Source organism: Arvicola amphibius, chromosome X (genome assembly GCF_903992535.2).
Source record: "Arvicola amphibius chromosome X, mArvAmp1.2, whole genome shotgun sequence".
NCBI classification, from domain to species: Eukaryota; Metazoa; Chordata; class Mammalia; order Rodentia; family Cricetidae; genus Arvicola; species Arvicola amphibius.
This window is the reverse complement of record NC_052065.1, coordinates 18,932,906-18,946,133: the sequence shown is the minus strand read 5'-3', so window position 1 is coordinate 18,946,133 and position 13,228 is coordinate 18,932,906. Positions and strand designations below refer to the sequence as shown.

The 13,228-nt window shown below is 38.6% G+C and overlaps 1 protein-coding gene and 1 non-coding gene across 2 annotated transcripts; both read left to right on the top strand.

Annotated features, from left to right (window-relative positions):
• The first annotated feature begins 2,235 nt into the window (after window positions 1-2,235).
• On the top strand, window positions 2,236-4,110 carry LOC119804989. Its single transcript, XM_038316767.1, has 2 exons — window positions 2,236-2,264; window positions 3,435-4,110. The coding sequence occupies exons 1-2, from the start codon at window positions 2,236-2,238 to the stop codon at window positions 4,108-4,110; spliced, it is 705 nt and encodes a 234-aa protein (XP_038172695.1).
• Window positions 4,111-11,838: 7,728 nt separating this feature from the next.
• Window positions 11,839-11,946, top strand: LOC119805595. The gene has a single exon (XR_005283922.1). It is a non-coding gene; the product is annotated as a U6 spliceosomal RNA (small nuclear RNA).
• The last annotated feature ends 1,282 nt before the right edge of the window (window positions 11,947-13,228 follow it).

Below are 13,228 nucleotides of genomic sequence, written 5' to 3'. Positions count from 1 at the left end.
TGGAATAGGTGTAATAATCTTTGTTGACCAGAAGGTGCCATGGTTGTAGCCATCAAGTGGAGGGATATCATATCTTTGATACTGATAAATATGTTTTGTTTAACAAATTAATAGCAGTTATTAAGGACAATTGAAGTGATTCTGAGAGTTGGTGGTTAGAATAAGAAGGAAGCCCAAAGCTTTCATTCAGTTGTGAGTCGTGAACTATGTGCTACTGTGAGAAGAAACACAACAAGGATCAGTGGATGTAAAAGGAATGGCATGTGAGTCATGAGCCATGGGTGGGGAAAGTCAGGTAACTAAGCAGCAGCAGACAGGCCATGAGCAGGCAAGAAATGGGCCTGGGCTGGTGAACAGGAATGCTACAGGGGAGGGGATGTCCTGATAAGTGTGGACTTGTTCTGACATTGGGGGCACCAGATGGAGTAAATAAAGGAATCCCACACTCGCTCTGAATAGGGTATATTAAGGTGTTCATTTATTAATCAGAAACTCATGGATAACAATGATGAAATATCCAGGTGTTGTATGTACTTCTGAAGAAGAGGGCGAGTAGATGGGACTGTGACCTTTTTGTACCCAAAGTCAACCCAGCCCAGTCTTTAAAGGCGTTTGGCTGAAGGAGGTTACCCATCAAATTTTGATTGAATTTATGACCCACTCCATGAAATGGAACCTATAGAAGACACTGCTGAAGTGGAAAGGAACCTGGGATTAGATAGGTCATATTAAATCTCCTATTATTATTATTCAGAAAAAGGAATACTAAAATAAAATGACTTCTAAAGAACTATTCTTATAGATTTGTGCCCTACTCTACCCACACATACCATAGAAACTTCTTGTACTTGATGGTAATTAACACAGAGGCCTACAACTGGACAATGTGAAGAACATGAGAGACATTGGAATACTCAGTCCTCAATGAAATGTCCTCATCAGAGTTCCCCCTTAAAGGTTTAGGGATCTGTATAATAAAAGAGAGGGAAAGATTGTAGGAGTCAGAGTTAGTGGATGACTCTTAGGAAACAGTGTCCTGGAGACATAAGACAGATACCATATGAGAAATGAATGAGACTTTGGAAGGACAAACAAGACCCATACTCATTCAAACCAGACCATATGTTTGTACTATAACTGTGCAGTAGACACAAAAAATCTTCACTAACCAATAAGATATTTGCAATTGATAGTGCTGTAAAACAAAATTCATTTTTGTTCAATGGAATATAACTGGGAATACTCAATACATTCCAGTATAGGCTTCATAACTAGCATTAGCTGGCCAATGCAAACCTTATGCCATGTGTTCATTTTGTATTTTCGTCTTTCTAGTATTAAGATTTTTTCAGACACATAGAGAAAGCAAAGACTGAACAAGTGGGCAGTTAGAGATGTGGGAAACAAAGGGAGTAGAACAAACATTGTTGAAGGGAGAAATCAAAATAAATTTATATTTTATGAAAATATTTTCAAATTAATCCTAGATTAATTTATACCTTTAATAGAGTAATTATATCTCTAAAGGTTTGTACATATAACATGGACATTACCAGCCCTGCCCCTTTAAGACTATACATCTTAACTCTGATTCTTTGCTCATAATGTGACATTCATCTCTGGTAGCTACGGAAACAATTTTTAAGTCAGTCTCTTATACTGGGCAGTCACTAGCATTTGGCCTTCATAGAAGGGAAGAGAGGCAAGTATTTTATGTTTTCTACATAGTTTCTGTTAATAGCTTTCAAGTCTGGAGATGTAGAATGTCAAAGAAGTCAATGACCTAAGATTTAACTATTTGTTGATATCATTTCTATGTTAGTAAATCTTACTGAACAAAAGTACTGGGAATCCCTGTGTAGCTGTAAAGGCTCTGTAGCCTCTATTGACTGTTATACATTTGTAGTTTCCTGAAACTGAGTATGTGAATTAGACTTTCTGTGTTTTTTGTTTATATAATGGGGTAATGATTGTGTGAATCTCATTGGAGGGTCAGGAATATCAGATGGGCTAACATCCCTGAAGGATATAAATGAGCTTTCAACTAAGCAAAGCAGAGGAGATGAATGGGTTGGTCTGTATGAATCAGGGGTTGATTGTGAGACACCGTTCTGAGCTGAAATATCTGCCCAACAGAGCTTCTTTTACTGAAGGTGATTCAACTCTTGTGTGACTCCCTATCCGATCAACATTTCCTGTTATTTGGAAGATATTTATGATCTCGACATTTCTCAAATGGATCTCTTCCCCCTTGATCAACAAAGGTAAAAGCTTAAGATGAACTTCTTGGAGGGTTTCAAATTGGATCTTTATGAAGCACAAGCACCTCCTTCATGGGTTTCAGACATGGGCACAACTAAATCTTGCCATGCTAGCTCATTTGTCTCTCACAACAGAATTTTCCACCCTGATTCTAGTTGTGCTTCCAAACTCACTGATTCTGACATCAAAAGGCTCAGTTCTGCCTTAATAAGGAAGAGGGCATGGGTAGGGTGTTACTCAATTCATACTAGATTTTTTAGTCACATTGCTGATGTGACTTCCCAGTTTACTAGAGCTACTGCCTTCACCATGTTAGAAAGTACATTCCACAGAGAATGTGGAGTAGTGGGAAGTAGTGGGAAATTTTCCTGGCAAGGAGATACAGTTTGTAGGCCACTCAAACCTCCTGCATTGGAGGTGGCAATGATATCGCGTACATGCCTGAACTTTCTTACTGCTCATGAACACAGTGACATTTTTCAGGGCATAGTTATTCATGAACATTAGCCCTACATCCAAAGATATGAACCAATAAGGTGCTGGAGAAAATAGTTGCTCACATAATACAGTCAGGATACTTCATATTCAGCAATGAAATGAAGGTAATTTTCTAATGTGTATGGTTGAGTAAGTTATGAGAAATGATTGAAATATCCATGAGGGCTCATGTTTCACATACAGATTTTAATTTTGATCACAAAGTAAAAATTTAGGTTTTCAAATATGTTTTCCCATGATGCATACACATTTACAAATATAGCAGACAATATAGGTGAATTAAATTTGTATAAGTCCACTACCATAATTTATAGATATTTGTGCATTCTGCTTATACCTCTCATTTAAGCTATTCATCTTATTTATGTATTGTAAACACCAATTAATTAAACATCATTGTACACTTTGTAAACTTTATTGACTATTAATTCTAAGCATTAAATGCTTAGTTAACAAATCTGCACATTTCAGCATTTGATAGAAACAGTGAAATTGCTAATCAAAACCTCTTATAGAGGGAACTTCTGCCATAGGTATATTACTTAAATACAACTTTATGCGACAGAAAGGACAAGGTATGAGAACTTATTGCTCTGTATTCCATGACTCATTTTGTTTTCCACTGTCCCTTGTGTTCCTGATTTGACTATATACTTGTTTAATTTCATCTTCAGACTTGCCAGTGTGAAGGAGTGCATCTTCAAGAAGTTCAGTGGCCTCCTCTGCAGCCTATCAGCTTTGGTGTTTGAAATAGTCATTGCAAGTAGCCAATACTGGCGCCTGTGGGAATTCGATGACAAGTTTGTGCAATTTGTGTCCTTTGGACTGTGGGGAGCTTTTTACCCTCAAGAGTTTAATGTCTCAGGGACTGTAACCAAGATTCAGGTGCACATCCCTTTCAATTCTACATGGACCATTCCACCTGAATTTCAGTATGCACAGGCCCTGATAATGTGGGCTGTTTTGATGAAGCCTGCAGTTCTGATTTTCAGTGCAATCGCCATTAAGATTGGCTGCATGAAAGACCCATTTATTGAGATGCAGATATACTGCTACAAGGTTGCTGCCTTTATTTTATATGTTAGCAGCATCTTCATATTTGTTTCTGTGAGCTGGAACCACTTTGTAGATCATTGTGGCCAAAGCACTCTTGAATTTCCACCTGACTTTCCGGTTAAAAAAGAGTCCTTAATAAACAAACACTATACTGCTGTGTTCCCATCAGGGGTACTGACAGCCACCATATCAATCTTTGGTGTGATATTTTTTCTATCTGAGGTAAACTCTTTGAAACTACCAAATCAGGTGAATGCCAAGTGTGCTTCCACAGTGGCTGATCAAGAAATCTGAAGTGAAGACTCCTACATTTACAACATCTGTCGGAATGTTCCTAGAAGAAATTCCCTATTGATATACAAAACTCCTGTAGGTCTCAACTTGTTCCAAATAAAGCATCAAATTGATTCTCTTGGTCTGTCTAAATGAATTCTTCCTTTGCCTAACCTGTTTCTTTCTTTGGATATTTTCATATCCCAATCTCTGATATTTCTGACAAGTAGTAGCAGGCAAAAGTAATGGTGGAATGCATGTCACAAAAACATTTATCACAGGATAAATATCAGGTGAAAGAAGGTAAGGAAGCTGACACATAAACAGAAAAGTAAACACAATTCTGTCTGGAGACCCTCTGAAACTCAGGTCTCCTGAATGCAGAGCTGGACTTCATAGTGTTGGCTCTGCAGACAGTGTGTGCCCTTGTCATGGAGTAGGAAGACTATGCTATACACTGGACAGTCAGACATATCTTTCTGTTTGTGAATATCACAAATTGCCAAGCATTCCCAGTATGCTCTCATAGAAAATACGGTGTGCAGATCAGAGGGCTGCTTGCCCGAGTTGTATTCCATTGTCTGGAAGCAGCTTTTAAAACTGTGGAGTAAGTCCAACTAATGCATGTTCCACAGTGGTCATGCCTTATAAATATCCCCGGTACAGGGATTGCTCATGTCAAGTCCACAACCCAGTGTGTAATTTGGGATTGACAATTTAGATATACACATGTAGTATTCTCAGATTCCTTGAACCTTTCCAGCCTCTGTGAATTCCACCCTCCTAGGTTTAGATCTGCTCATTCAGATCTCGTTTCTTTCCATGCCACATTACCACAGAATCAAGATAATCTCTGCTATGTGCGCCATTAGGCTTCTCTGTAGTCATGCAGCTCTGGCACTTTCTCTTCCTAGTGATACCCTCTCAGACAACAGCTTGCATATCCTAACTTAAAAAGCTGATGCTCGGATAAGAATGAGTAAATGGCTTTTGTTTTCATTGGATGAGAGCCACAGAACTTGCTTTTCCAGGGCCATTCCCACATTTCCACTTCTAGCGCTGGCCACACAACAGTTGCTCTGGAATTATCTAAGAAGTAGCTTCAGAATCCTTTCCATCTGGGATGTATTAACATTATCGTGTTTAGCTCTGGAAACAGATCTCTCGCAAGGTCTGCTTGGTGGGATCCTATGAGCCCCACCACAGCATGTCAAAGCCTAGAACTACCCATTTAGTTCCTGCACTATGTTTCTCTGATTCTTTTCCAGAACCCAGGCTGTGTAGACCACATCTACTCTTTTAGGAATAGCTCCATTTCATTGCCTATGCCAAATTTGCAACATAATTTCAACAGAAGTTTGTATGACAGCTTCATCCCCACAGTCCCAGGCATAGCTTGGTTTGCAGCTCCTCAGTTTAATTCTCCTTCAGCATCCCCCCGAGCCATGCCCACCTGTATCATCTGCACACTCCAAGTGTGGATATACAGGTCATACATCAGATTATTCTGGTGATCTTTATGTATTTTCACTGGCCAGCGTTATCCATTTACTTCCAACAGTGTCTACGAGAAAACATTTCCTGTATCATCTTTCCCTGGTCTTGTTTTCAGAAACAAGTCTGCCTGTATCATCTCCACACTGACAAATACTAGTGCAATAAGTTCAGATTATGCACCAGTTTGTATTGGTGCATACCTCCCGTGCCAGTACCCATACTCCCTGGTGTATAGTTCCAACACAGTTAAATGCACAGAACACATAACTGGCTTGCCTAGTTTACTAGTTCCATCCCTCCCCACTCCCATACATTGCTCCTTTGTAGCAGATCTCACAGAATCTGTGAGATCTTCCCCTGCCGCATCTTCCACTCAGAACTAAGCCTCCTTCAACTGTCTGTCCAGCCCAAGGCCTCTCTGTAATTTCATCTATTATGCATCCAGTTTTCCTGGTGATCTCCACATAACCTCACCTGCTTTTGCCATTCCGACTCTGCCAGAAGAAGCTCCAAGGCAACTGCACCCAAATTTCCTAGTGAGTTCTGCTTGAATGCAGAACTCTTGGATCTCTCTGTACTCCCAGACCTACTTGCAGTTGCTTTCATTGCTCACCAAATTTTTCTTTTGAGTTCCTCTTAAGGTGAACTGCCAGTGCCATCCCTACACTTTGAGATCTTATCTAGTCTTGGGGCTTCAGCACTGGCTTTCCTTGGTCAGTTCTGATGGAAACAACACCACCTGGACCATCTCCATAATCCAGATTCTAACATTCTCACTTGCACAGTTCATGAAAATGTTTGCCTGATAATGGTCATCAGAAAGTTTTCCTTAGCACACAACTGCCTCCCTTACTGATGGGATGAAATAATATGAACAAAAACCACTTTGGAGGAAAAGATTTATTTCAGCTTAGACCTTCCAACTCCAGTCAGGAACCTCAAGGCAAGATCTGACACTGAGGTCACACAGGGGAGTTGGTCACTAGTTTTAAATCCATGGGTCACAAAGCTTGCTTTTTAAAATATAACTCAATATAACCTGAACAGGTGTGATAGGAACTCTAATTTGTGGGCTCTGAAATATCAAACATTAATCAAGAAAATGTTCCACAATCTCCATTACAGGCCAATCAGATAGAAATATATTTTTTCAGTTAAGTTTTCATTCCTACAGAGGACCCTAGTTTATGTTAAGTTGACAAATTATTAATAACACCACTGAGTACTTACCAACTTCACATACATGCTTCACTACAAAGCCATAATATTTCCTTTCATGATTATCCCCTAGGTCTCAATTACTATTGTGACACTTAAAAATATATAATTGTAAAAGCCCTTCAGTTTTAAGAAATTAAAATGCTGAAAAATTTCATTTTTCTGTAAAATAATTAAATACTCTTCAAAAGTCCATAGACTCTTATCTATTGACTCCTGTAAGACAAAAATAAAACTAAAACCAAAATCAAATTAAATACACTTAGTCTAAATGTGGAGAATAAGGGAAAAGTTTGATCAAACTAAAGTAAAAAAAAAACTGTAGCAGGGTAAACCACTTAGTTTTCAATGTATGGGATTCAATCACAACCTTCTGTACTTCAAAGAGATTAGGTAACTCTGGCTCTGTCATCAAAAGCAGAAAAGGTTATCTCACTGTTTCGTCCAGGTCCACTCTAGACCTTCCACTGCCCTTGGTCATACCCTGTCCTTGCATCTCCACCACGCTGGGGTCTAAAATACAAGTGGGGCTGAACCTTTTTCAATAGCCACTCCTCAGGTTTTTTTCAGGGCTTCTGATCTTACATAACAGTGCCAAGGCTCAGCTTCTATCCATGTCTTCTTTAATCCTTCTTCCTTCGCTGCAGGTAACATTGCTCCATCAAAAAATGGCCTCTTCTAGGACCCTAAAAGAGACATACATGGATCTCATCTACATTGGAAGTAGGAAAAGTCAAGATCTTCTGAGTAAATTGGGAGCATGGGGTTCATAGAGAGGGCCGAAGTGGGGGAGGAAGGAAGGCACAGCATCAGAGAAAACTACATATCAACAAAAACAATAAAACAAGGAAAAGAAACAGAAAAGGCCTCTGACCTCTCACAGAGTCAAACGTCAGATGCTCTCTATACAGTAAGATCCGAAGAATCACACCCACCAGATCCACTTCCACACTCTCACAGTCAGTTCAGAACACACAGATCATGAAAGAATTTGCATGATGAGCTTTCCAGAACTTTGGACACTTTATAATCTCCACTGTTATAGTCCTGGATCCTGACAAGCAACTTTTGCTCCACTGTTGACTTCATCATTCACACAGAATACCAAATAGAACCATAAAAGAAATGGCCCCTAGCACAGAATAATTAAAATATTAAATGCACACACTGAAGAATGAGATAAGACTCTCAAGGGAAATTCTATAAGACACATATGAGTGTGTTTTATAAAACAATCAGAATAAAATCTGCTTTCTCATTGCAAATTTTAAAAATAAGAACATGGAGTCATGTGCTTCATATTCTAAAACAACATGAATGCCAACCTAAAGTACTGTACCCCCCCAAAAACCAATGTGACTATGTGCTGCAGTTATAGGAGAAATAAAAATTTAACATTATATAATTATTCCATTATTCTTCATGCCCATCAAATCAGACTCCTGGAGAAATCTGAACTGAAGACAGGAATAATAAAAACAAAGATTATAAAAAGAAAACAAATGTTGTTCTAAATACAGAAACTCAAAATAAGTCTAAGAAAATCATGGAAAAAAACAAATAACAAAATGACAGCATCAACACAGACGTTGTCATAATAACCTTAAATGTTAATGACCTTATAACCCCAACCAAAAGCACATGTAAATTGAACAGGTTAAGAAAGAAAATTCATCTTAATGTTATCTACATGAAACTCATCTTACTTTCAAATATAGATGACATATTAATTAAAAGTTTGGAAAATATATTCCAAGCAAATTATATCAGGAAACAAGTAGGTGTTGATAGTTTAATGTTTAACAACATAGATTTTGAACAGAGACTAATCACAAGAGACAAAGAAGTGCTGTTGTAAGGACCAGCCTCCAATAGCTCAGGAATTGAAGAGGAATCTTGGAGTTGGCAGACAAATCCACTACTGACTTTTCTATTTGAGAGAATAAAACTTAATTCTTTGGGCAGGTGAGAGTGGAAAAAGTCAATTTCCTGGGACTGGTGAAAAAGGGAAACACACACACACACACACACACACACACACACACACACACCTCAATAGGGCAGGAGCTCACCTAGGGTGTTGATTAATGGCAAGTCTTCAGTAGGCCAGAGAAACTGAAGTGGGATGCAGAGTAGGTGAACAAATACACAGAGACCATTTCCAAGGACCAAAGCATAATACTTCATTTTATTATTCCTTCTGTTGCTTATTATACCCTATTCTTTTTATTTCTGTTCTTATACCTTGATGTTTTTCTTATTCTATGTCTTTATTATTTCTTTTGTACAAAATCTTTCAAACAGCATAAAAATTACAATATGGTTACATTCTATTTTTAAGAGAATGATTACAATGAGTACAAGTAAAAATTTTTCCCATTTTTTACATGATTTAAGATTTACATATTACATGAGGAAAACAAAATTATTCCTATGAACCCACATAGAGCTTAACATTTATCTCATAGAGTTTTCATTGATCAGGAACCTTTCAGCCATAACTGTTTACATAAGCAGTAGATTTTTTAAATGCCAGAAAAACAGGTCACTATTTTCAGTTTTAATATTTTATAGTTCAATCCAATTATCTCAAGTAATCATCCAATTCTTTGTTTTTAGTTATATGAAGTCATTATTTAAAGCTTTGTTTTAGTTATAATGTACATCAAAACACATGAGCACATTTTCAAATATAAAAAATAAATTGAGCCGGGCGGTGGTGGCGCACGCCTTTAATCCCAGCACTTGGGAGGCAGAGGCAGATGGATCTGTGTGAGCTTGAGGCCAGCCTGGTCTACAAGAGCTAGTTTCAGGACAGGCTCCAAAGCCACAGAGAAACCCTGTCTCGAAAAACAAAAACAAAAAATAAATAAATAAATAAATAAATTGAGCTAACTCTTGTGGTTTGATTGTTTTCCTTAATCATTAACCTAAGCCACAATCTTTATAGGTCCTCAACAGAAACTCATTAAGTCTTAGCTATGTGACACTTTGTTGGTCCTATTTTGTACTCATTGTATCCTCTGCTTTATCAGAGGTGGGGGCAGTACTATATCCTACCTAAACCATTAATAATCAAAATTATACTGAAACTAACATGATTATTGTATAAAATCATTACTTCAGTTAAACAGTACAGTTTAAGAGAAGATCATCTTCACAATAATCCACAGGTAAAAAAGTCCAGTATAACAGGATATTTCCCTGACATAATCATACTACATTAAAGGCAGTGGGAATCCCTTACCCATTTTCACCATGAGAGTTACCAGAGAAAAATGGCAGTAGAAAACATGTAAAGTCAGTGCAGTAACAATAAATATTCTGGAACTTAAGCCCTCGGGGGCCTTGTCTACTTGCAATTCACCTTGTATTCTGGTGAGCCAAACTCCTAAAGTTCAGTTGCTCCTTGTTGTTCCTCTAACATGCCACTGGCAATTTTAATCAAAATAACTATTACCCAAAAGACTTCACTGTTATTATTTATAAAATGGTGATCTGAGGCCATTCCCATGAGAGGCAGCACAGGTGAACCACCTGAGGTCTTGGTAGTGGTGGTGGGAGGCCTGAGTCCACAGCACTTTTTGGCAGGTGGGAGACTGCTGCTGAGGGAGAGACAGGCAGATTTGCCATGCAGAGAGAGAGAGCTGGGGTATAGAGTTTATCTAATGGGTTATAGAGAGGGAAGGGATGGGGAGAAGTAGGGAGAAGGGAGAATGGAGAGAGGCAGAAGCTGTTTCTCCAGAAGAAGGGGGAAGACAGACACAGGCAGAGAGAGAGAGAGAGAGAGAGAGAGAGAGAGAGAGAGAGAGAGAGAGAGAGAGAGAGAGAGAGAGAGAGAGAGAGAGACAGAGAGACAGAGAGAGCTGACTGGTGGGAGAGATTAGAGAATTTTTTGCCTCTGAAGAAATGGGGGAAGTTGGGAGTGGGCAGAGCTTGTCTTATAAAGGGACCGTGTACCCATGTGAGAGAGCAGGCCAGCAGATTATAATATGCTCATCTTTTTCTTTTAATAAAATGTCAGGGTGTTAGGCATAGCAGGTTGAAAGAATTGGGACAGTAGATTTTTAAGACTGCTCCCTTTTTATTTGTGTGTTGAAGTCTTTCTTGTGGGGAGCCTGAGAAAACTGGGTACTGATCACATCCTGGGGTAGCTGGTCACTTTACTCCTGTTCAGGTTTTTTAATGTGGAACAGTCTGGTGTCTTTTGGACCAGGCAAGGTGTTGGCAGAGCAGAGGACAAAGTTAAGTTTAGGAAGAAAAAAATTTTTTCAGGACCAGGAAATTGAGAGGGGTATATATGTCATGTTTAAGGTGAATCATACAATTTGCCTCCCTGGAACTCACAAGAATCCTTTGAGTTTGTAAAACATAAGTTTTAGACACATACTTTGTATAAACAGTAGGATATTTGTGTCAGAATGACAGTGACAAATGTTTTTTAGCAATAAAGTGTATCTTTAGAGAACAACAAAAGAGAGTGCTGTTGTAGGAGGCTGTTTGTTAGTTCCAGGTTGTTCAGCCCCAAATAACCACACAGAAACTGTATTAATTATATCACTGCTTGGCCTATTAGCTCTAGCTTCTTATTGGCTAACTCTTACTTCTTAATTTAATCCATTTCTATTAATCTGTTTATCGCCACGAGGCTGTGGCATACCCGGTACAGTTTTGACGTCTGTCTCCAGCAGGGCTATTTGGTTCCTTCTTGACTCCATCTCCTTACTCCCAGCATTCAGTTTAGTTTTCCCCACCTAGCTCTACTCTACCCTATCAGGCCAAGCCTGTTTTCTTTATAAATGAATCAATTGTATTCACAGCATACATAGGGGAATCCCACATCAAACTGGTAGTAGTAGTACTCTGCCAGAGCATTTGATTGATAATGTCAAGGCTATGAAAGGCAGCATGAGAGGAATTTGATAACTTGCATTTGTCCACTTTTATAACTTGTAGGTACACATTTTAATAACTTGCTTGCATTTATATATATTTAAACACCCTTTCTTTAGAACATGTTAAGAAGTTACACTGGCGTTCACTTTGGCAGCACATATAATAAAAATTGAAACACTACAGAGAAGTTTAGCATAGGCCCTGTGCAAAGATAACATACAAATTTGTGAAGTGTTCCATATTTTTTATTTTCCCTCATTGAATTTGCTTCTTTGTTTGGCGAAGTGGTAATGATGATACCTACATAACAGTGCTTAATCCATTAATTCAATAACTGTTCTAAGTGCCTGCTATTCAAATGCTAGGAATACAGTAATGAGCAAAAACAGAAAAACATTCATACACATTTATGTTCCAGTAATGAAGATTAAATGTAAATAATATAAACTCAGTGAACAGCATGTCAGATGGGGGTGAGCATATAAAGAAAGAGGAGGGCTGACTTTTGCCTTTAAATATGGCAGCTCAGAAGGTGCTATGGTTTGAAATCCATCCTAAATTCACACTTCAATATAGTGAGATTTATTGCTATGTACAATTTTTCATATATCAATTAAAAAATTACAGAGGCTGGAAAGATGGCTCAGGAGTTAGGAGCACTTGCTGCTCTTCTAGACCTCAAGAATTTGGTTCTCAGCCCCCACCTTAGGTGGATTTCAACCACTTTTAACTCCAGCTTCAGGAACTCTGTTGCCCTCATCTGGGACTATACAGGCACCCAAACATATAGAGCATGCATTTATTCAGACACATATGCATGTGTGCACCTGAGTAAAAATAAAAGTAAATATGTAATAAAATAAAAACTGTAAAAGTCAAAGCCTAAAGTGGTTATGTTTTCATCCATGTGTGGATAGGATTAGTGGCACAAGTGTTAGTGGCAACACTAACAAGGGTTAGTGGCAGAAGGAAACTGGCTATGCCTTTCCCCCTCTGCTTTCTTGCACCATGTCAGGACAGAAGCGCCATTTGGGAAGCAAAAAGTGAGGCTCTATCAAAGACTATCTGTCGGTACCTGGATCATATACTTCCCAGTTTTCAGAATTGTGGGAAAAAATTACTCTGTCATCCACAGATTCTTGGTCGTATTTTGTTATGGCAGCAGGATTATACTGAGAAGGCTTTGGTGAAAAATAACAATTTAGCCTACACTAAAGAACTGGAGTGCGACTCCTGTAACTGGCTTCTCAAAGTTGGACCAGTGTGTTGTGTGTCTGAATGTGGTGTGCACAGGGGTCAGGGTATCTGCACATAAGATGCCATTTCACATACATTAGGTTCTTCACAGCGACTTGCTGTGAATAAAGGGACAAAAATGTGATGCATGCAGAGTCCCACACAGGGAATTATAAATCTATTGACAAAGAGAACAGGCTTGCAAATAAAAACACAACATAAACAGGACGAAAGCATCTTTTACCTCAATACTGCAGAAGAATGTTATATTTCAGAGGAATTTCTATCAGTC